The sequence below is a fragment of the Muscardinus avellanarius genome, assembly GCF_963383645.1.
Source record: "Muscardinus avellanarius genome assembly, chromosome: 17".
In the NCBI taxonomy this organism is placed as follows: domain Eukaryota; kingdom Metazoa; phylum Chordata; class Mammalia; order Rodentia; family Gliridae; genus Muscardinus; species Muscardinus avellanarius.
The window spans coordinates 62958633-62980441 of record NC_137803.1 but is presented as its reverse complement, the minus strand read 5'-3'; the positions used below and the strand labels follow the sequence as shown (position 1 = coordinate 62980441).

Here is a 21809-nt window from a genome sequence, read left to right as displayed (position 1 = left end):
TAGACGCCACAGCGTGCAGCTTTTACGCTTGGTCAATCAGAAGGATTTTGAACAGGAAAGTGACACCATCTGACGTCTCTGTAAGAGTCGTTCCAAGTTCAGTTAGCACCGGATGCTGGTGTTCAATTCAGAGCTGGGGCTGCTGCATTAGGGGTGACCTTGAAGCTGGGGCTGCGGACGTGGACATTCTTAATACTCTGCTCTCCTCCTGTGTGTACATTAGAAACTTTCCACAGGAAGAACACAATAGTGTCTACAGTCTTTGAAACTAAGTGTCATAATCCAGGCCAGGCATGGTGGCACACTCCTGCAATTCCAGGACTTGGGAGACTGAAAAAGGAGGCCCTCAGGTTTGAGGCCAGTCAGCAACTTAGGGAGACCTGTTTTAAAAATAATAAAAAATATTATCCAGGCGTGATGGTGCACGCTTGTCATCCCAGTACCTGGGAGGCTGAGACAGGAGGATCACGGGTTTGAGGACAGCCTTAGCTATTTAGTGAAGCTCTCTGCAATTTAATGAGATCCTGTATCAAAATAAAGAGTAAAGTAGCCGGGCAGCCGGGCGTAGTGGCTTACACTTGTAGCTCAAGGGAGGTTGAGACAGGAGGATCGCGGACAGCCTCAGCTGCTTAGTGAAGCCCTCTGCAACTCAGTGAGACCCTGTTTCAAAATAAAGAATAAAAAATAGGGCTGGGGGTGTAGCTCGGAGGTAGAATGCCCCTGGGTTTCATCCCCAATAAATAAATAAATAAATAAATAAATAGTAAAAAAAAAAAAAAAAGCTGGGTGTGGTGGTACACCCCCGTAATCCTAGTATGTGGGAGGCTGAGACAGGAGGATCACAGGTTCGAAGCCAGCCTCAGCAGCTTAGTGAGGCTCTCAGAAATTTAGTAAGGCCCTGTTTCCATTATAAAATATAAACAAATAGGTCTGAGGGAATAGCCTAGAGGTAGAAGACCCTGGGTTCCATCCCCACTACCACCTAAAAAAGAAAAAAATTCACAGCATACAACTTAGCATATCAGCTACTGTCACCCAGTCCGACAGTGCTCCTCTGTTCAGTCCCTGTGCCCCGCAAATAAGAAAGAGAAAAAGCCAGAGAGGAAAAGAAAAAGAGAGGAAGGAAAATAGGAGGAAAGATAGGAAGAGAGGAGGGGAGGGAGAGACAGACATCCCCTGTCATTTGCAAAAGTCGCGTATCCTCTTAAATTTCTTTGAGAATCTGGACATAGCTAAAGAAGGGCCACCGTCACCACTGGCCGTTACCAGGAACAACCCTTGCTAATAATTTGGCAGGCCGTCTCCACACTGCCAGGTGCTGGGCTGTCTGAGCAGGCATATCAACTAGGCCCTCTGCTGTCTGTGGAGGGCTCTGCGTTCCAGGGGGCTTCTGAATGGTGCAGGAAGGGCGTTCAGCCACGGGGTTCCCATCAGCCCTTGCCAGCCCCTTGGGGTGCGTAGGAATGTCAGGAATTCTCTTCTACCACTGCCGTCTTTACTAGAGTTGAATCCAGGGCTGTACCTCCAGCTACACCCCCCAGCCCTTTTTAATTTTTTATTTTGAAACAAGCTCTCACTACTATGTTGCTGAGGCTGACCGTGAAGGTGCAGTCCTCCCATCTCAGCCTCCCAAACCCGGGGCGACTTCCTTCTCAGACCCCCTGCTGCTGGCCTCTTTTGGCCTCGGCCCTGGCTCCTGCGGGCCCAGCTGTGTGGCTCTCCCGGGGGTGAGGGCTGAGCACAGGCTGCACGGAGTTAGCTGGACACTCACAGAGCGGATGGGCTCCCAGCCTGCGTTGTAGCCGCCAGCCGCCCGGCCCAGTGTTCTCTGGAAATCAAGCCAGGGCCCGGCTGGGGCGGCTCTCCTGTGGAGGCAGAGCCCCGCTGAGCCGCTCGCTGGTCCCCGTACCTGAGGGACCACTGCTTATTCCTGACTCGCAGAATTTTCCTACTGTGAGATTTCCCACGCTGCCAACCTGCATTTAAGGGATTTTTCCTCTAGCGGTCCCGGTGGTCTGAGGGCCTGAACGACTTCCTGGTGTCCTGCTTTCACCTTGCCGCGTGTGTTTATGTATGCATAGACGGGCGGGTGTGTGTGTGTCTACACGTGTGTGTGCAGGTGTGTGCATGTATTGTGGGTAAGGTGGTTGGAAGAGTCGTGAGCAGGCCAGCGCACAGGCTTCGCCTGGAACCACGGGTTCCTTGGTGACAAGTGTTGGCACAGGCCTGACCAGCCTCCGCTCCCCTCTCTGGTCCCCACCCATCTCCAGTCTAATTTTACACACTGAAAACCAGGACCTTCTCTGAGTTCAGTTCCCTCCACACCATGCCTCTAAGGAGGGTTGTGGTCACACGAGGTTCCTAGATGCAAAAAAACTACAACCTGAAAGAAGTTGAAAGTTTTTGGCACATTATGAATTAAAATTAAAATAAAAAAACCTAGGCGCGGTGGTACACACCTATAATCCCAGGGTTTGAGAGGCTGAGACAGGAGGACTGCAGCTTTGAAGCCAGCCTCGGCAACTTAGCAAGCTTAGTGAGACCTTGTTTCAAAATAAAAAATAAAATAGGGCCGGGCGTGGTGGCGCACGTTTGTAATCCCAGCATTCGGGAGGCTGAGACCGGAGGATCGCGGTTTGTGGACAGCCTCGGCTACTTAGTGAGACCCTTGCAACTCAGTGTGATTGCTTCAAAAGTAAAGACTAAAGAAAATAAGGCGGGGGGTGTAGCTCGGAGGTAGAATTCCCCTGGGCTCCATCCCTAGTCACACACAGACCAAAAAAAAAAAAAGTAAAACTAGAACAATTAACAGGTTTCTTTTCCACAGAACTTGTCAGAGTCTTTCATATGCTACTAATAAATATAAACCTCCCAGAGACCATGATTCTATGTAGTGTTTCTCAAACTTATTTTGCCAGGAACCCTTTTTTCCCCCCTTTAAAAAAAATTTTTTTTTTTAAGCCTGTCGGGACGTAGTGTTCTGCAGCAGAATGTTGGGAAAATACTGTATTCTGCCACCTTGCCTCGTGGGTCACGTAATCGTTTTCAAAAGCTCGTGTTTAATTGCTATGCCCAAATTCCATGATCTGAATAAACCAAAATTTATTATTTCTATTCCCTTAACATCGAGATCGCTTTCAAATTTTTACTGTAGAAGGAATTCTGGTGGCTTTGTGATCATCAAGTCTGCAGACATTTGCAGGACCCCAGGAACCCGGTTCCCCTGGCCCTGCCACTTGCTGGAGCTGGGGACGGCCGGGTCGGCGGCCTTTGGGCCTGGGTGTCCAGCGAAGGTCACGGGGCGGGAGGTCACGGGGCGGGGCTCGCCGGGGAGGCTGGCCCCGCCCCTCCCTTTCCTGCGCTCCCACCCGCTGCCATCAGGAGGCGCTGCTGCCCCGCCGCGGGCCTGCCAAGATGCGCCAACGAATCCTTTGCTTTTCAAGTTGTTTCAGGTGTTTCCTTAGAGCGATGCAAAACTAGGCAGCAGCCACCTGCGGAAGCGGAGTCCACGTGCTTGAAGGGCGTCGCCTTTGTTTTTACCCTCTACAACCCAGCCATGAAAAAACAGAGTCAAAGCTACCATTCCCTTCTTTTTTGGGGGGCTTTTTGAGATTGAATCCAGGGTGTGCCCCCTCCAAGCTCTACCTCCAGTTCTTTTTCTTTTCTTTTTCCTTTTTTTTTTTTTTTACTGTCGTTGTTTTGTTTTGAAACAAAGTCTTGGTAAGTTGCTGAGGGCCCTGCTAAATTGCTCAGACTAGCACCCAGCCTGTGATCTTCCTGACTCGCCTCCCAAGTGCTGGGACTACAGGCAGGTGCCACCACGCCTGGCTCCCATCCGGTTCTTCGGCTTTATGCAGTCCCCAGCTGCTAAAGTGTGTGTGTGTGTGTGTGTGTGTGTGTGTGTGTGTGTGTCACACTGGGGATGGAACCCAGGGGCTTTCTACCTCCAAGCTACACCTCCAGCCCTACTTTTTATTCTTTATTTTGATACAAGGCCCCACTGAGTTACGGAGGGCCTCACTAAGTAGCTGAGGCTGGCCAGGAACTGAGATCCTCCTGTCTCAGCCTCCCAAGGGCTGGGATTGCAGGTGTGCGCCGCCACGCCCGGCTCCCGCTTCAAAGTAATTAAATGACACCAGAATGTCATCTGAACCCTGCTTTGACCTTCTAAATATCGCATTGGGTCATTAGGGGAGGAGAAATTTTGAACTGGCCTCTATTGTGCCGATTTCCAAACGACCTTTCAAGGTGAGACCTAAAAATGCAGCTGTATCAGCTTCTTGTGACTGTGGACTTTATTTCCAGAAGAATCTCTTTCTGCGAGCGTTCAGTAGTTCTTAATTCTGACCTCAGGGGAAATGGACTCGTGCCCCGTGGGTCTGGGGCTGACTGTGGCGCGCTGCTGTTGTATTTTATGGGAAAGCAGTACGTCCACCCTAGGCTTGGGCGATTGATTGCTTTGTCCTCCACAAATACGGCCCTTTGGCCACTGCATTATTGGGTTTGGGAACTGAGATGCGACCTTTTAACTCATCAAAACCCCAAGTCTCCAACAATAAAGCCCTTTAAGTGGTTTCACCAACAGATTTATTTCACAGCGATTCCGTTTGGAGGAAGGAAAGAATTACTAATGCACCATACGCCGGCTTCTTTTCAATAATTCATGAGACCCGAACACCACTGGCCTTTTGAGATTTCGCCAGGAAGGAGCTCCGTCTTACACCTGCCCACCGTGTGTGTGTGTGTGTGTGTGTGTGTGTGTGTGTGTGTGTACACATGGCTGTCTGTCTGTTTCTCTTTCTCTCTTTCTCTTTTTGCAGTAGTGAGGATGGAAACTAGGGGCATTCTACCTCTAAGCTACACCCCAGCCCGATTCTTTCTTTCCTCCTTTCCTTCTTTCTTTCTTTCTCTCTCTCTCTTTCTTTCTTTCTTTCTTTCTTTCTTTCTTTCTTTCTTTCTTTCTTTCTGTGGTACTGGGGTTCCTGGAAGCCCTTCTACCTCCGGGCTACACTCCCAGACCTATTTTATTTTTGGAAACAGGGTCTCTTAAGCCAGCGCGGCTGTCTTCGAACCTGCGCGATCCTCCCGTCTCCGCCTCCCAAGCGCGGGGATGACAGGCGTGCCCACCGCGCCCGGCCTTATTCTTTATTTTGAAACAGGGTCTCGCTGAGTTGCAAAGAACCTCAGTAAGTAGCTGAGGCTGGCCTCGAACCGTGATCCTCCTGTCTCAGCCTCCTGAAGGCTGGGATTACAAGGGTGCACCACCACGCCCATCTCTTTTGATTGAGTTACAAGGGTCTTGCCTGTGTGTGTGTGCGTGCGTGTGTGTGTGTGTGTGTGTGTGTGGTACTGGGGATTGAACCCAGGGGCATTCTGCCTCAGAGCACCACTCCGGCCTGATTTTTTTGTTCTTTATTTTGAAACAGGGTGTCACTAAATTGAGGAGGGCCTCACTAGGTAGCTGAGGCCGTCCCGAATCTGGGATCCTCCTGTCTCAGCCCCCCAAGTGCTGGGATTAACCGTAGTGTGCTACCACGCCAAGCTGGGTCTTGACTTTCGAGAAATAGTTTGCATTGACTCTTTTCTTTAGGCGAAGGCTATTTTTAAAAAAGGAGGGGGGAGCGTTTTTGTGAATTTGGGCTGGGAGGACACTGGATATGCATTCCCAACTCGCAGCAAAACAGGATTGTTTCGACGACCCATTGCCTTTCCCCGTTTGAGCAGCGATTCTGATCAATTCTGATGGTTTTTGACGGGTGAGGAGGAGATGGCCAAAGGGTGGGCTAAACATAGTTGTAAGGAGCACACGGGGCTGGGTGGCCTGAGGGGCGGTCAAGGCCTGCGGGTCTGGAGCTAGGTTTGCGGTGGGCGGGGCCTGGCCGGTGGGCGGGGCCGGGGCCCAGCTGCCGGGGATCCCTCCCCATCCCCCCATAACAATGGCTGCTTTTTAATTTACCTATTTATTTGAGTTGCGAGGCTTTCTACCTCTAAGCTCTACCCAAGGCATCGTACCTCTAAGCTACACCCCCAGCCTTTATTTTATTTTATTTTATTTTATTTTATCTTTTGGGAGCCGTGTCTCACTATGTTGGGGAGGCTGTTGCTAAGTTGCCAAGGCTGGCCTCGACCCTGCGATCCTCCCGTCTCTGCCTCCCAGGTATTGGGATTACAAGCTGGGCCACCATGCCCGTCCTGTTGTAGTTTTTCATTTGGAAGCGGGGTCTTGCTAAGTTGCTGAGAGCCTCGCTAGGTTGCTGAGGCCACTGAACCAGGGATCCTCCTGTCTCAGCCTCCCGTGTACTGGAATTACAGGCATGCACCACCATGCCCGGTGCCACTTATTAATCTATTAAATATTAAGGAGATCTTTCAGGTCCAGCGCTGGCGTGGCTTTGGGAAGGGAGGTACTCTCTCGTAGGCAACATGGAAGCCTTTTGCTTCTTAGCTTCCCAGCCTCCAGGACTGTGAGGAATAAATGTCTGTGTTTCCAGCGGAGTCCAAGGTATTTTGTCATAGCAGCCAGAGCTAAGACGTATGTGCATGTAATGGAATATTCCACGATTGTTGTAATGGAATATTCCACGATTGTTAAAATGACGGCGAGAAGTTTTGTTTATAGGAAAAGATATCTTTGATATACTATCAAATGAAAAAATAGCACCAACGCAGCACATACAGTATAATTTAGGATAAAATGTGTGACAGTGGATTGCAGGTTCGAGGACAGCCTCAGAAACTTAGTGAGGCCCTCAGCAACTGAGATCCTGTTCCAAACTAAAAATTAAAATAGGGCTGGGGGTGTGGCCCAGAGGTAGAATGCCCCTGGGTTCCATCCCCAGCGCCAAAAGTATAAATAAATAAAATAGGGATGGGGTGTAGTTTGGCAGTAGGATGCTCCTGGATTCAATTCCCAGTTCTAATAAAAGACCGGACTCTTTCTCAAAATACACATAAGATCCATGTGTTCTGAGAACAATCATGTGCCTTTGGGGATGGAGGGCCCTAGAAAGCAAAGTGTGTGCTTCCTTAGCTTTCTGGAGTGCAGTGGTCTGACCGCCCACTGCTGGCTAGGCCAAGGTAGACCAGAAGGCCCTGCGTGTGGGAGCGCCACAGCTCCTCCACAGCTCCTGGAGACGGCCCTGCAAGGACCCATTGCCCTCCCCGTGGAGTACAATTCCCTGCCGTGTAATTCTAATGAGATTGCCCTGAGCCGGTCACGTTGCAGTAAACAGTGGGCAGCAGAGAAAAGAGACTCACAGGACGGCGCCATTTAGGATAAACTTCGGTCTGGGCTTCTGCCCAAGAGGAGACTTCATGGTCCAGAAAGCACGCATGTATTTGCAGTGAGGGTGGCAAAATTTATTATTTAATACGAGCCCTGGAAAAATCCTAAGGGGAATTTGCAGATCCCAGTGGGTGAGACAGGATGCACGCTTTAATGTTTAATTGATGACGGTTTAAAGTCTGTCCTTTCAGTTGACCCACACCTGTCCGTTGTTCTTCTGCAGTTCCACTCGCTGGCCCCCATGTACTACCGAGGTTCCGCCGCGGCCGTGGTGGTGTACGACATCACCAAGCAGGTAAGAGCATCTCCTGCAGACTCGCCAGGCCGTCAGGCTGACTCCGCTGTCCCAGACACCAAAGCAGAGACTCACTGCACAAGTCTCGCTAGGAGCCTGCGCGAGACTTCACTGGAAGGTGGTCAGGCTAACACCTGCTGTACGCTGAGTGTATTCCACTGATGTGCAACAGAGCGTCTCAGATTCATCTAAGTTAAACAACAAGTGTTCATGTAAAAAACTGACTGTCAGCTGGGTGTGGGGGCACATCCCTGTAATCCCAGTATGGGGAGGCTGAGACAAGGAGGATTGCAGATTTCAAAACAGAAAATAAAATAGGGCTGGGGATATAGGATGGAGTCCCTGGGTTCAACCTCCAATACCACATGGAAAGAAAGAAAGAAAGAAAGAAAGAGAGAAAGAATTGTAGAGGCTAGTGACCTTGCCTGCCATTACTGTTCTCTAGAATGTCAACTTTTAAGGAAAAGAAAATTTTCTTCTCTGCATGTTTTCTACTTTTCCTTCCTTCCTTCCTTCCTTCCTTCCTTTTTCGTAGTACTGGGATGGAACCCAGGGGCATTCTACCTCTGAGCTACACCCCCAGCCCTATTGTTTATTCTTTATTTTGCAACAGGGTCTCACTGAGTTGCAGAGGGCCTCGCTAAGCAGCTGAGGCTGTCCGCGAACCGCGATCCTCCTGTCTCAGCCTCCCGAGTGCTAGGATGACAAGCGTGCGCCACCGCGCCCGGCTACCGAATCCTTATTTTCTGTGCGTGTTTCGGTTGTACCACGTAGACCGCCAAGGGTGTTTTTACGTGTGCGTAGTAGAAGGTCAGGCTGACGTGTCATTGTCCCCCCTTCCCCTGAGATTTCCGTTTCTTCAGTTTCAGTTGCCCGAGGTCAGCTGCTGTCAGAGAATAGTACACGGAAGAATCCAGAAAGAGAGTGCAGAAGCGTGACTTTTTCCGTAGTAATAGCTAGAATTCCTCTGCTTTGGTAATGTCGCTGTTAATCTCGTACTGTGCCTACCACGTAGACTTTCTCAGCGATGTCCGCAGAGGGAAAGCAGTCTGGGAGGCCCTGGGAGGCTGGCGGCTCTCAGACGACCTTGGCAGTGTCCCCAGGGTGAAGGAGGACTGGGTTTGATCACCCCGTGGAGGCGCTGAGGTGTCCATCGACAGATAATTGCAGCGGCCGATGCCTTTCTCTCTTCCTGGAAGCTGAGTCCTTTCTTCCTTTCTTTGACACGTGACTCGGCGCAGGCAGCAGCGTAACGAGCTGTTGCTGTCAGAGTCCACGCGTTCTGGCACCTTCCGCCTAAACGTGGCGCCCGCCGTGGCCCGTTTCCCGGAGGAGCCGGGTGTGGGTGAAGGCCCAGGAGAGCAGGACTCCACAGAGATGTATTTCTTGCCCGAAGTAAGCGTGAACGTTTAGTGTTGCCATCCGTACGTGGAATCAAGCCAGGCGCAGTGGCGCAGGCCTTATCCTAGTTCTTAAAGCTAAGACGAGAACATTACAGGTTCGAAGCCAGCCTCAGCAACTTAGCGAGACCCTATTTGGAAATAAAAAATAAGCCAGACGTGGTGCGCACGCTTGTCATCCCAGCATCGGGGAGGCTGAGACAGGAGGATCGGAGTTCGTGGACAGCCTCAGCTACTTAGTGAGGCCCTCTGCAACTTAAGAGACCCTGTTTCAAAATAAAGAATAAAAAATAGGGCCGGGGGTATCGCTCCGAGGTAGAATGCTCCTGAGTTCTGCTAAAAAATAAAAATAAAAGTAAATAAGCCGGGCATGGTGGCGCACGCTTGTAATCCCCGCGCTTGGGAGGCGGAGACAGGAGGATCGCGCAGGTTCGAAGCCAGCCCTGCGCGCTGGCTTAGGAGACCCTGTTTCCAAAATGAAAATGTAAAAATAGGTCTGGGAGTGTAGCCCGGAGGTAGAAGGGCTTCCAGGAACCCCAGTACCACCAAAAAAAAAAATAAATAAAATAAAATAAAATAAAAGTAAATAAAAGTAAATAAAAGTAAAAAGAACTGGAGGTGCGACTTGGAAGTAGAATGCCCTTGGGTTAAACGAATCCCAGCACCAAATAACAACGTGTGTGTGTGTGTTTTATGGGTGTGTGGTGCTGGAGACTGAACCCAGGGCTGCTCAACCGCTGAGCAACATCCCCAGCCCTTATGATTTGAAATTAACATTATTTTTAGAACAAAAAATTGCTCATATGATTTTCTTCAACTTCATCAAGTTTAATTTTGGGGAAAAAGGAGCCTTTTATGTGTGATTTGGGTCTAATTTGGACAATGTTAAGCACAGGCGTTTCCTAAGAATGTTTCTCCCCACCGAGTTCTGGGGTTTTATTGCTGCTGGGTTGGAGCATTGTGTCGACAGCCCTTCTCAGCCGTTTGTTACTCATCTGGTTTAGGATTCATTTCACACCTTGAAGAAATGGGTCAAAGAACTAAAAGAACACGGCCCCGAGAACATCGTCATGGCCATTGCTGGAAACAAGTGTGATCTCTCGGACATCAGGTGAGGCTCATTTCATAGTCCTGCCTTGTTGTTCTTCCTGTTCTCGGTGGAGTGGTTTAACTGATGGCTGCTCTCTCGTGAGAGTCAGTGTGGTACGATTCCACCGGGGTAGCATTGAGGGAAACGACACAGCCTGGTGAGCCGCGCAGAGGGGACGGCCGGACGAATCCCGTGCGGGCGCTCCCCTGGCTGCCACGGCCCCTGGCCGTCGTAGCTTTATTGTTGTTTCTTATCCTATCGCTCCCGTCATTTTCACCACTTACACGAATTTAGTGACACTTCCGTGGGGTAAAGGGGCATTTGAGCTCTTAATATTTTCCATAGCATCCCGTGTGTGTGTTCTTTCTGGATTTTAGCCTAGTCCGGTCTGTCTGATATCACCGTTTTGTTCTAAAATCTGAGAGAGAGATGTCTTAAAGAAGTACTACAGCCGGGCATGGCGTCGTGTGCTTGTAATCCCAGGACCTGGGAGGCTGGGAGGAAGGATCGCAGGTTTGAGGACGGCCTCAGCAAATAGTGAGACTCTTATTAGCCTAGTGAGACCCTGTTTCCAAATAAATAAAATTGGGCTGGGAGTATAGCTCAAAGGTAAAATGCCTCTGGGTTTAATTCCCAGTTCCAGAAAAAGAGAAAGAAAGAAGGAAAGAAAGAAAGAAGGAAAGAAAGAAAGAAAGAAAGAAAGAAAAAATTAAATAAATAAATAAATAAATAAATAAAGGAAGGAAGGAAGGAAGGAAGGAGACCTTTGAGCGCCAGCTTCCCCAGTGACAGTAGTTCTCAGGATTCCCTTTGCCTGGTGTCTGCGTCTGTTTTCGGTAGCTGTATCAGAATACCAGAGGCTGAGTTTCCTATAAAGAAATCGTATAAAGAAAAGATGCTGCCGTGTTTTGCCTGGAGGTTCAAGGACAGGGCACTGGTGGCGTGGGGAGGGCTCCCTGGCTGCAGGTAACATGAGAGAAACAATCAAGGGGAGCAGCTGTGTGCAGAAGAGATCACTGGCCAGGGAGGAAGCCTGAGATTCTCTTTACATAACAAACTATTCTTGCAGGAACTCGCTAGAATTCCAAGAGAACCACATTAATCCCTTTCAAGGGTGGTACACAGGAGGACCTAATCACTAAGCCCCGCCTCTTAAAGGTCCCACCACCTCAACACCACCACACGGAGACTGTGCTCCCAGCACCTGAGCCTCTGGAGGACACACTCCAACAGACCCACAGCCCGGCACTCAGAGGGAAGTGTGTAGGGACCCGTCATGTGGACTGGAGATTGACGATGACTTTATCTCGCATGGGGAGCTAGCCATTTTATTAAAAAAAAAAAAAAAAATCTTACTAAGAAAAATGTAAGCCAGGCATGGTGGGCACAAATATGTAATACTTGGGAGGCTGAGGCTGGAGGGTCCCAGGTTTGAGGCCAGCCTCAGCAACTTAGCAAGACATTCAGCAACTTAGTGAGACTCTGTTTCAAAATACAAAATAAAAAGGGATGGTGATAGAGCTCAGAGGTCGGATTCCCCTGTTTTCAAGCCCCAAAATCAAAAAGAATAAAAGAGAAAGAAAAAAGAATGTATAGGAGGCCTTCTTTGTCCATGGTAGACACAGTGTGAGATCCCGGTTGAAGCCTGAGACTGCAGATTAATTAGTGCCTAATCTGTATCCAACATATTTTTTCTTTACATACATACCTATGGTAAAGCTTAATTTATACAGTAGGAACAGTAAAAGGTTAATAATAGCAACTAATAATAAAATAGAATAGTTATAACAATACACTATAATGAAAGCGATTTAAAACTTATAAGTTGCCGGGCGCGGTGGGCACGCCTGTCATCCCCGCGCTTGGGAGGCGGAGACGGGAGGATCGCGCAGGTTCGAAGCCAGCGCTCTGGCTTAGGAGACCCTGTTTCCAAATAAAAATATAAAAAATAGATCTGGGAGTGTAGCCCGGAGGTAGAAGGGTTTCCAGGAACCCCAGTACCACCAAAAAAAATAAAGAAATATAAAACTTATAAGTTGTTTATTTCTGGAATTCTCCATTTGATATTCTTGGACCCAGTCGATTGTGGGTCACTAAAACCATGGAAAGGAAGATCACTGCTAAGGGGTCCCCTGTATTGAATCTGTGCTGTCTGTATCCCCTCGGCCAATTTAATTCTCAGGAGTTCTAGCTGTTGGTTTTCATAAAGACAGCTGCATTGTGCTTCTGGTTCTGTTCCTCAAATATGATTAAACCAGAGTTAAATAACCGATGAGAGTGGGTCTTGCAAAAGCCCTTGCCATGGCATTTGACAAATCGCTGTTTTCTCTGGGATTTGAAAGCTTTATATCACGTTGCTTGAGTTGGTTTATCATAACAGCCATGAACACCGCTTAATCGTTTGTTTTTCTGGGGGCCGGGCAAATCTTCTGAACTCCCTGGACTTGGTTCAGGGATCTGCTGCTTTTCTGTAATCCCGAGATGCTTGCGGGCCTATGGCTCCCTGGAGAGAGGCTCCAGCTTGCTCCCGGGAGGCGCGGTGGGCAGAGGGCCTTCGCCGGGCGCTCCTGACGCCCTCGGGTGGTAGAGGGGACTTTGGGCAGAGCCCAGCCTCGTGTGTGGGGACGCTGATGGACTGGAATTCCTGAGGAGAACGTTTTCGGGTTGAATGGTGTTAGGACTCTTGGTCACATGGAACTGAAATCACACTGAAGTTATTTTTAGGCGCAAGGGGGACGTATTGGAAGTTACTGGAGTCCACGTGGTAAGAAACAGGGTTGCCCTGGCTGGTACTGGAGAGCTCCCAGCAGTGGCCTTTGTAGAGGTTAGCCTGGACTCCCCCGTGTTGCCAGGAGGTGCCCGTGATCAGGGAAGGGGTTCAGGTTCAGGAGATGACAGTCCTTGAAGGGGGGCCTCCCTACATGGTTGCAGCTCGGTGGACAAAACCTGTCTGCCACTCTGCCTCCAGGATCTTAAGACACCCCACTTCTCGGGGAAGCCGCCATGCATGGGTACCGCCTTCTGCAGTGCGGGCACTCTGGTGCCAGCTGATGCCTAGAGATTCAGTCCTCAAGATGCCCGGTTAACATAATCCACCCGTCTCATCCGATGATAAATGCTCCCCATTCCCCCAATGGGGAAGAATCCGGGGCGGTCAGCTGCTGCCGTCAGGTGTTCTGGGAAAGTCCTGTTTCCACTAGTCCAGCTTCAGCAAGGTCTGAACGGAGCTCCCCAAGACCCTGCAGTTGCGGTTTAAAGCGCAGAATATATATCTTTTGTTAGATACAAAATTATTTTATTTTTTTTGGTACTGGTGATTGAACCCAGGGGCATTCCACCTCCACGCTGCACCCTGAGCCCTTTTAATTCTTTACTAAGTAGCCGAGGCTGGCCTTGAGCCTGCTATCCCTGGGTCTCATCCTCCCAAGCGCTGGGATGGCAGGTGTGTTCCACTGTGCCTGGCTAACAGGAATGATTTCACATGGGGGTTGATTTCTGAATCATGCAACAGCCGACTATCCTTCAAACGCGACTAGACTAGATCAAGAAGAAAGACGAATTGTATCCTTTGTAGGTTTTGTTTTTAATGGTGTTGGGGATCGACCCTAGGGCTTTGCTCCTGCTAGACAAGCACTCTACCACCAGCCTCTGCCACCGGCCCCTCGGGGTACAAGGCTTGCATTTCTTATATTTATTCTGTGTGTGTGTGTGTGTGTGTGTGTGTGTGTGTGTGTGTGTCTGTGTATGTTTTCCTGGGGATGAGATCCAGGGGCTTTTCGACCTCTGGGCTATACCCCTAACCTATTTTATATTTTATTTTGAAACAGGGTCTAAGTTGCTGAGAGCCTCACTTAAGTAGCTGAGGCCAGCTTTGAACCTGTGCGATCCTCCTGTCTCAGCCTCCCAAGCGCGGGGATTATAAGCGTGCGCCATCTTATATTTGTTAAGTGATTTTTCCGGACGGTATTGTAAATGGGATTATTTTCTTAATTTCAATTATGGCATGCTCATTGCTAGTGTATAAAAATGCAATTGATATTTATCATATATCCTAAATGAGTTACCAAACTCATTAATTCTAATATATATATATATATATATATATATATATTTTTTTTTATTTTTACAAATTCTCTGGAGTTTTCTTTTCTTCTTTTTCTTAATTTCCTTCCTTCTTTTCTTTTTTTTTTTTTTTTTTTTGTGGCACTAGGGATTGGACTCGGGCATTTTACCTCCAAGCTACAACTGCAGCCCTTTTTATATATTTATTTTATTTTATTTTTTTTAATTTTCGCTACTGGGGATTTAACCCAGGGACAGTCTACCTGTGAGTTACACCCCCTAGCCCTATTTTTTATTCTTTATTTTGAAACAGGGTCTCGCTGAGTTGCAAATGGCCTAAGTAGCTGAGGCTGGCCACAAACCTGCGATCCTCCTGTCTCAGCCTCCCAAGTATTGGGATTACAATCGTGCGCCACCACGCCCGGCTTTTATTTTATATTTTGAAACATGGTCTAATGAGGTCCTCAACAACTTTGCTGGCTTCAAACCTTTGATCCTCCTATCTCAGCCTCACAAATACCGGGTTTACAAGCCTGGGGTTTCTACATACAAGATTACGTTATCAGTAGATAAAGAGTTCTGCTGCTTTTTCTGTGACCTGGGTATCTTTTATTTCTTGTTGCTGAGTCGGCCTCACTAGAATTTCCAGTACGATGCTGAATGAAGGCTTATTGAATAACTACAGTAAATAAATGTATAAAGAGTGGACGACATTCTTCCTTCGTTTTGAGCTTAAGGGCAGAGCATTTCATCTTTTTTCATTAGCCATGATGTTAGCTGCGGGTCTGCTCTAGACGGTGGGCATATTTGTCTGAGATCTTTTGTCATGTGGGCAGTTACAGTCGCACATTTCCCTCTGAGCACTACTTTTTTTTTTTTTTTTTTTTGGTGGTACTGGGGTTCCTGGAAGCCCTTCTACCTCCGGGCTATACTCCCAGACCTATTTTTACATTTTTATTTGGAAACAGGGTCTCCTAAGCCAGCGCGCGCGGCTGGCTTCGAACCTGCGCGATCCTCCTGTCTCCACCTCCCGAGCGCGGGGATGACAAGCGTGCCCACCACGCCTGGCTCCTCTGAGCACTACTTTTGAAGCATCCAGTGAGTTTGGTTGGCTATGTTCTGTTTTCAATCATCTCAGAACATTTTCTGACCCATTGTTTACCTGGTAGTGTATGGTTTAATTTCCATACACTTGCGAATTTTCCAAATATCTGGCTAGCAGTGATTTCTAATTGAAGTCCATTGTAACCTGAAACATACTCAGTATAATTTTAATTACCTTAGATGTTTTGAGGTTTGTTTTATGGCTTAGCACACGGTCTATCATAGAGTAAGTTTCGTGTGAGCCCGAGGCTAGTAAGTTGCTGTTGCTGTTGTTGCTGTTGGTGTGTGTGTGTGTGTGTGTGTGTGTGTGTGTGTGTGTTGCTGGTAGTTGAACCCAGGGACATTCTACCTCTGAGCTATTAGTCCTGTTTTATTTTTTGTTTTGAAATTGGGTCTCACTAACTTGAGGAGGGCCTCACTAAGTTGCTGAGGCTGGCCATGAACCTCTGGTCCTTCTGTTTTACCCTCCCAAGTACTGGGATTATAAGCATGTGCCATCACACCTGGCGGGTAGTAAATTTTTAGTATCTATTTTTATTTCATGCTCTTCTCCCTTAGAAAGAGAAGAGAGATTGACATTGAAGCCCTTCTGCAGATTACCCTTATCTTGCTAAAATTAATTTTAAGATTATTTATTTTTAGGATTATATTTCCATGAAAATTGATACTAGTATCCCATTCATAGTAGTATAATTTCCTTTTTAAATGTTTAAAAAGCTGACATACGTGTATATGTCCACCCTGAAAATCTGAAGGAATATGAACCCCTACAAAAACCTTCCTAAATCTAAAAAGTGGGTTCAGCAAAGTGGTGGACACAAGGTCACAGTGTGACGCAAGCACCTGACACACACCGCCAAGACGAGGAGGGTTGATTTGCTCGGGCTCCAAGCAGGAGGCTGGGATCCTTGGGGTAACATGGCGGGGAGCAGAGAAGAGAGGTGAGAGCTAGTGTCCACTGCTGAGTGCAGGGAAAAGAGGAGCCCTGGGGACACCACTGTCTCTGGCCTCGCCCCCAGGGACCCCACCTCCAACCGAGCCCCACTTCCGACACAGCTGCCCGTCTACCGCGTGAGATCTGTGGTGCTTTAAATCCAAACTGTAACCGTGTTAGAGCACTTGCCTAGCCTGTGCCAGGCCCTGGACTTGATCCTCAGCATTAAAAACAAGCACACAAACAAACAGAAACCCAGCCATAACAACGGTAAAAGCCTCCCATCTGGAAAAAGGGAGGGGCGTCGGCTGAGTTGGTCTCTGCCCAGGGCATGTGTGTTTCCGCGAGACAGGAATGGTCTGGGAAGCCACGGGGCTGGTGGCCTACGGGGTCCCTGCTTGTTGGACACTTTTCCAGGGCAGGAGAATCAGGTTGTTGGCCAGCCAGTCTGGCTGCTCTAGATTCTGCTTGCTGGCACGGATTTTCTGGGTAGTTAGCCAAATCCCTAAGCCCCAGACCTTACCCAGAGCTTGGCCTTCTTTTACTCTAATCCACAATGCTTTGCTCTCCTCCAGTTCCCAGAAGATATTTTTCTTTTGCAGAGGAACAGAATGTAGGTGCGTGTGTGTGTGTGCGCGCGCGCGCGCGTGTGTGTGTGTGTGTGTGTGTGTGTGTGTGTGTGTGTGTGAGCAGAACTGGTCTCTAACATTGATCCTATAAGCTTGTCAGTCCTAAAAAGGAGCAGAACTGCCTGGGTGTATTTGAGTTTGCTGGGATGGAGGTAGAATGAGCTCTCTGAACCCGACTCAGCCCACGTGCGGCATTAGCGTGTACACGTGCTTGGCAGAGGAGAGGCCCCTTCAGCACGTAGTGTGTTTCATGTCCGTGCATGCTCCAAAAGATGCTACAGAGTCGGGCGTGGTGGCACACACCTGTGATCCCAGTACTTGGAAGACTGAGATGGGGCGATCGCAGGTTCAAGGCCAGCCTCGGCAACTTAGCGAGACCCTGTTTCAAAATTAAAAGTAAGAAAGTCTGGCAGAAAGGAGGGGAAAGTATGTGAGTTACCTGGTCAAGATGACAGGAGACGCCGGTGCAAGCGCCAAGCCAGGGCCCGTGACGAGGTTCTATAGCACTCAGGGCCTGGGGACTGCTTAGAAATCTTCAGAAAGCCTGGGAGCTCACGAGAGATTGCACAACCCTGTCCTGGGCAGAAAAGTGGGGTGATCGTATGTTGAAAAGAAAGAGAAAAAAAGAAATAGGCAACCTCACCTCTTTGGCTTTAGAAGTTTCATGAATATAAGAATCCACAGGGCTCTTGTCAAAAAGTGATCCGAGGATCCAGGTCCAGAGGTTCTGATCCAGTGAGAGGAGGGAGGTCTGTGGTCCTGGTGCTTGGGATGCTGAGTCTGTGGTCCTGGTGCTTGGGATGCTGAGTCTGTGGTCCTGGTGCTTGGGATGCGGAGACAGGAGGATTGCAGGTTTGATGTCAGCCTCAGCACTTTAGCAAGACCTTCGGCAGCGGAGAGATTGGGTTTCATTCTCTAAAGGGCTGGGGTGTGGCTTGGTGTGGGATGCAGGAGATGCTGGGGCTTCTTCCCTGTCCTCTTCCTTCTTCCAAGAGATGGAATCGCGTTCTGCAAGGTCCCATGCACTGGCGTCTCTTAAGCGGGGCACTGAGAGACGCTGCCCGAGAGTCAAGAACTTCCCTTTAGGGCAGAGGTTGTAAAATGTGAAAGTGGGACCGGAGAGTAAGAGGGAATTAGGGAGATTGTCCTGCCAGTTCGCAGTCATTTGTCAGCGGGGGAGTTCTGATGGTTTCCGTGTGCAGCGGGCTCCTATGGGAGTACAGGAAAAGCGTAGAAGGACCTTTCTTGAAGCTTTGTACTCCATTTGTGAGGCCAGGAGAGGAGCCAGGAGATACCTCATGAGCACGACACCACCGTGTTTAATAAAGTTCCAAGTGGTGCGATGCAGTCCAGAAAGGACAAAGGAAATTAGGGAAAGTCCAGTCACCTAGAGCAGTAAAGTGTGGGTGACGTGTCAGGGGCGGGGCTGTGACAAATGACGTCAGAGACGGAGCTGTGGTGATGACGTCAGAGGCGGGCTATGGTGGATATCGTGTCTCATCCCAGTATTATGGAGGCTGAGACAGCCTCGGCGATTTAGTGAGACCCTGTTCCAAAACTAAAAATAAAAAGGGATGAGAGTGTAGCTCGAGGTAGAATGTTTCAGTACCCCTCATATACTAAGTAAATGAACAAACTAAATAACAATTTGAGACGAATAATAAAACTGTAATGGATTCTAAATACTAAAAATACAAAATCAACACATAAGCCACCAAAAAGGTCCGGAGACTTCATGGCGAGCATGAAATGCACTCTGCACTTTTTTTTTTAATAGTGGAACTAGGGATCGGACCCAGGGGCATTCTACCTCCAAGCTACACCCTCAGCCCCTTTTTATTTTGAAACAGGGTCTCTCTAAGTTGCTGAGGGTATCCCTAAATTGCTGGGGCTGGCCTTGAACCTGCAATGCTCTGGACTCAGCACCCCAAGTACTAGGGTTGCAGGCGTGGCCAGCTATTACCTTCCGCGCCCAGCCTGCACTTCCTTCCTGTGCAATGGGAAGGCAAAGCTGAGGGGGTGCTGTTCCAGGGTGCTTGTGCTCTGGGAGATGTGCCTTCCCGCTTTCCTGGCATTTGGGAGTCTGAGACAAAAAGATCACGGTTCAAGGACAGCCTCTGCTACTTGGTGAGGCCTCTGCAACTCAGTGAGACCCTGTTTCAAGATAAAGAATAAAAAATAGGGCTGGAGGTGTAGCTCGGAGGTAGAGGCCCCCACCCACAAAAAAGGAGGGTTGGTTGGGAGGGGTAGAAAGCCCCCAGTTTCAATCCCCAGTATGAAAAGAAAAGAAAGAGTAATGGCCAGGTCCCTTAGAGAACCCTGCTGCTCTCCGTAGGGAATCCTCCTTCAATATCACATTCTGGTATTTTCCATGAGAAACCGCCCATGTAAGTCTGGGGAGCGCCTGGCAGGGCCTCCTGGAACTTGACACCGGGACTTTGGCCCCAGGTGGGCAGCAGTCCCCGTGACGGGATTAGGTCAGCAAGGCCCCGTGGGAACAGGCATTCTCCCCAGGTCATGGAAACGCCACTGTCCACTTAGACACTTGCTGTAAAGGTGGTAGTTATTTTTAGTTTTGTGAGAGAACTTGATTTTGGTTTTAGTTCTACCGCACGAGTAAACCAATAAGGACCAGCGTTTCCAGCAGAGATTTTTCTGCTGCCGGTACTGCTAAGCTGCTGCTTTATCTGCGCATCACACAGACGTTTTGGATATTTAGGGAAAATAAGGGCTGCTGGGAGCATAACAAACCCTGGCTGTGCGTTTCCGCGGGCGCCGGAGGGCCCCGGGAGGCGGCCCGGGCATCTGCCTCCTGGCAGCTGTCAAAGGCCCGCAGTCTTCCTGGGCTTGATGCTAAGGGCATGTTATGGGAGGCTTGGGGGGATGGAGCCCAGGGGCACGCTACCTCTGAGCTACCTCTGAGCTACACCCCGGCCCTATTTAATTTTTATTTTGAAACAGTCTTGCTAGATTGATAAGTGTCACTACTTGCTGAGACTGTCCTCGAACCTTTGACCTTCTCTCAGGTGCGCACCACCATACCCAGCTTCTGAGATGGGTTTTTCTTTTCCCCTTCCCTCCCTCCCTCTTTCTTTCTTTCTTTCTTTCTTTCTTTCTTTCTTTCTCTCTCTCTCTCTCTCTCTCTCTCTTTCTTTCTTTCTTTCTTTCTTTCTTTCTTGCGGTACTGGGGAAGGAAACCTGGGGCATTTGACCTCTAAGCTACATCCCCTGCCCTGTTTTTTATTCTTTATTTTGAAACAGGGTCTCACTGAGCTGCGGAGGGCCTCACTAAGTAGCTGAGGCTGTCCACGAACCGCGATCCTCCGGTCTCAGCCTCCCGAATGCTGGGATGACAAGCGTGCGCCACCACGCCCGGCGTCATGTGCCTTTATTTAATTAGGATTAGGACTACCAGGATTGTCTCCTGAGTAACTATTAGAGTATGTGTTCTTAACCTATACACAGAAAACAACCAGGTAGAAAATAAAAGTTAAATCCTCCATTTTAATAGCAATACAAATGTATCATACCTAGTACAATTTCTTATACACTTTTTAAAAATGTCTGAATATGTAAATTTTAGGAATGAATTTAGCAAAAAGTGAAGAAGACCTAAACAGATAAAATTTTACACTCTACTACAGGACAGAAAGAATATGTAAATGAAAATGTGCATTTTTTACTTGAATAGGATGACTGTATTATGAGAATGTCGATTTGATCTAAGTCAATCTGTGATCCACTAAGATATTGGTCAAATTACCAAAATAGCCTTTGTAAAAGATTTTACAGATAGATCCTAAAATTCATCGAGAAAAACAAACAGGCAAAAATAGTACTGGCGCAGTACTAATCCCAGGAGATATGGAAATACACCTTAATGATTCAGCAGTATACCCCTGCCAGAGAACTACACAGAAAGATCCATGAACAGCCCAGAGAACCAACACGTGGGGTGGAATGTAGAAGGAGATTTCCTTGTGGTAAAGAGCACGCCGAAACCCATTGTAAAAAAGGAGTGATCCAAAACGTACTGTGGAGAGAATCAGTGAGTCAGAGAAAAACAAGAGAAGCTAAATTCAAAGTGGAACAAAGATCCAAGCATAAAATAATACGAAACTCTAAAAATTAGACAAACGGAAGAATTTTAAAATAGTTTTGGAATCGGAATGAATTGTTTAATAATGATATGAAACCCAGAGGCCAGAGGAAAACGGTTAGTAAGCCCGACAATTTAAAAACCTGCTGTGTGGCAAAGATGCCACAAACGAGACCTAAACCCAGATGAAAAATGTGGAAAATATCACATAACAGGCTTCATATATAAAGAGCACTTACAAATAAATAGGGGAAATTCTCAAATAGCGCCAAAACCAAAACCGAGCCGCGACACTGCCCAAGGACGCTGCAGAAAAAGAAACGCCCGTTGGTGCTTGCGAAAAGTTGCTCACAAGTTAGAATTACTTTCATTGTTTTAATCAAGAAAACACTTCAGCACGGCGTGGTGGGCATCCCCGTAATCCCACCACTTGGGAGACGGAGACAGGAAGATTGCAGGTTCCAGGTCAGCCTCAGCAACCTAGTGAGACCATGTTTTAAAACAAAACATAAAAAGGGCTGGGGGTTTATCTCATAGGTAGGATGTCCCTGGCGTCAATCCTCGGGAGGGAGGAAGAGGAGAGGAGGAGGAGGAGCAGGAGGAGCAGGAGGAGGTGTACTGTTGGCTCATTTATGGAAATTGCTGTGCCTAGCAGTTGGCTAACAGGGCCTGAGCTTCCGGTTCGCCCGTGGAGTGCCGGGAAGCGCTGGGAGCCTTGGGGACCTTGAGACGAGGGTGGTTGGACGAGCGGGGTGAGGGCTTCACTGTCCCTCCCATGTGTATCCTTAGCAAGAAGCTGGCGCCATGCCGTCGTCCTCACTAACACTGCTTGTCAAGATAAAACGGCTGGGTGAGGTGTTGCACCCCGGCAATCCTAGTACCTGGGAGGCTAAGACAGGAGGATGGCAGGT

At 48.5% G+C, this 21809-nt stretch overlaps 1 protein-coding gene across 1 annotated transcript in view; it reads left to right on the top strand.

Annotated features, from left to right (window-relative positions):
- Window positions 1-21809, top strand: part of RAB31 (RAB31, member RAS oncogene family) — a gene marked incomplete at both ends in the record, with an annotated part of 97898 nt that overhangs the window by 58984 nt on the left and 17105 nt on the right. Inside the window, 2 exons of the mRNA XM_080714543.1 lie at window positions 7509-7580; window positions 9985-10091. Of these exons, the coding sequence (XP_080570669.1) occupies window positions 7509-7580; window positions 9985-10091 (179 nt within the window). The remainder of the gene's footprint in view (window positions 1-7508; window positions 7581-9984; window positions 10092-21809) is intronic.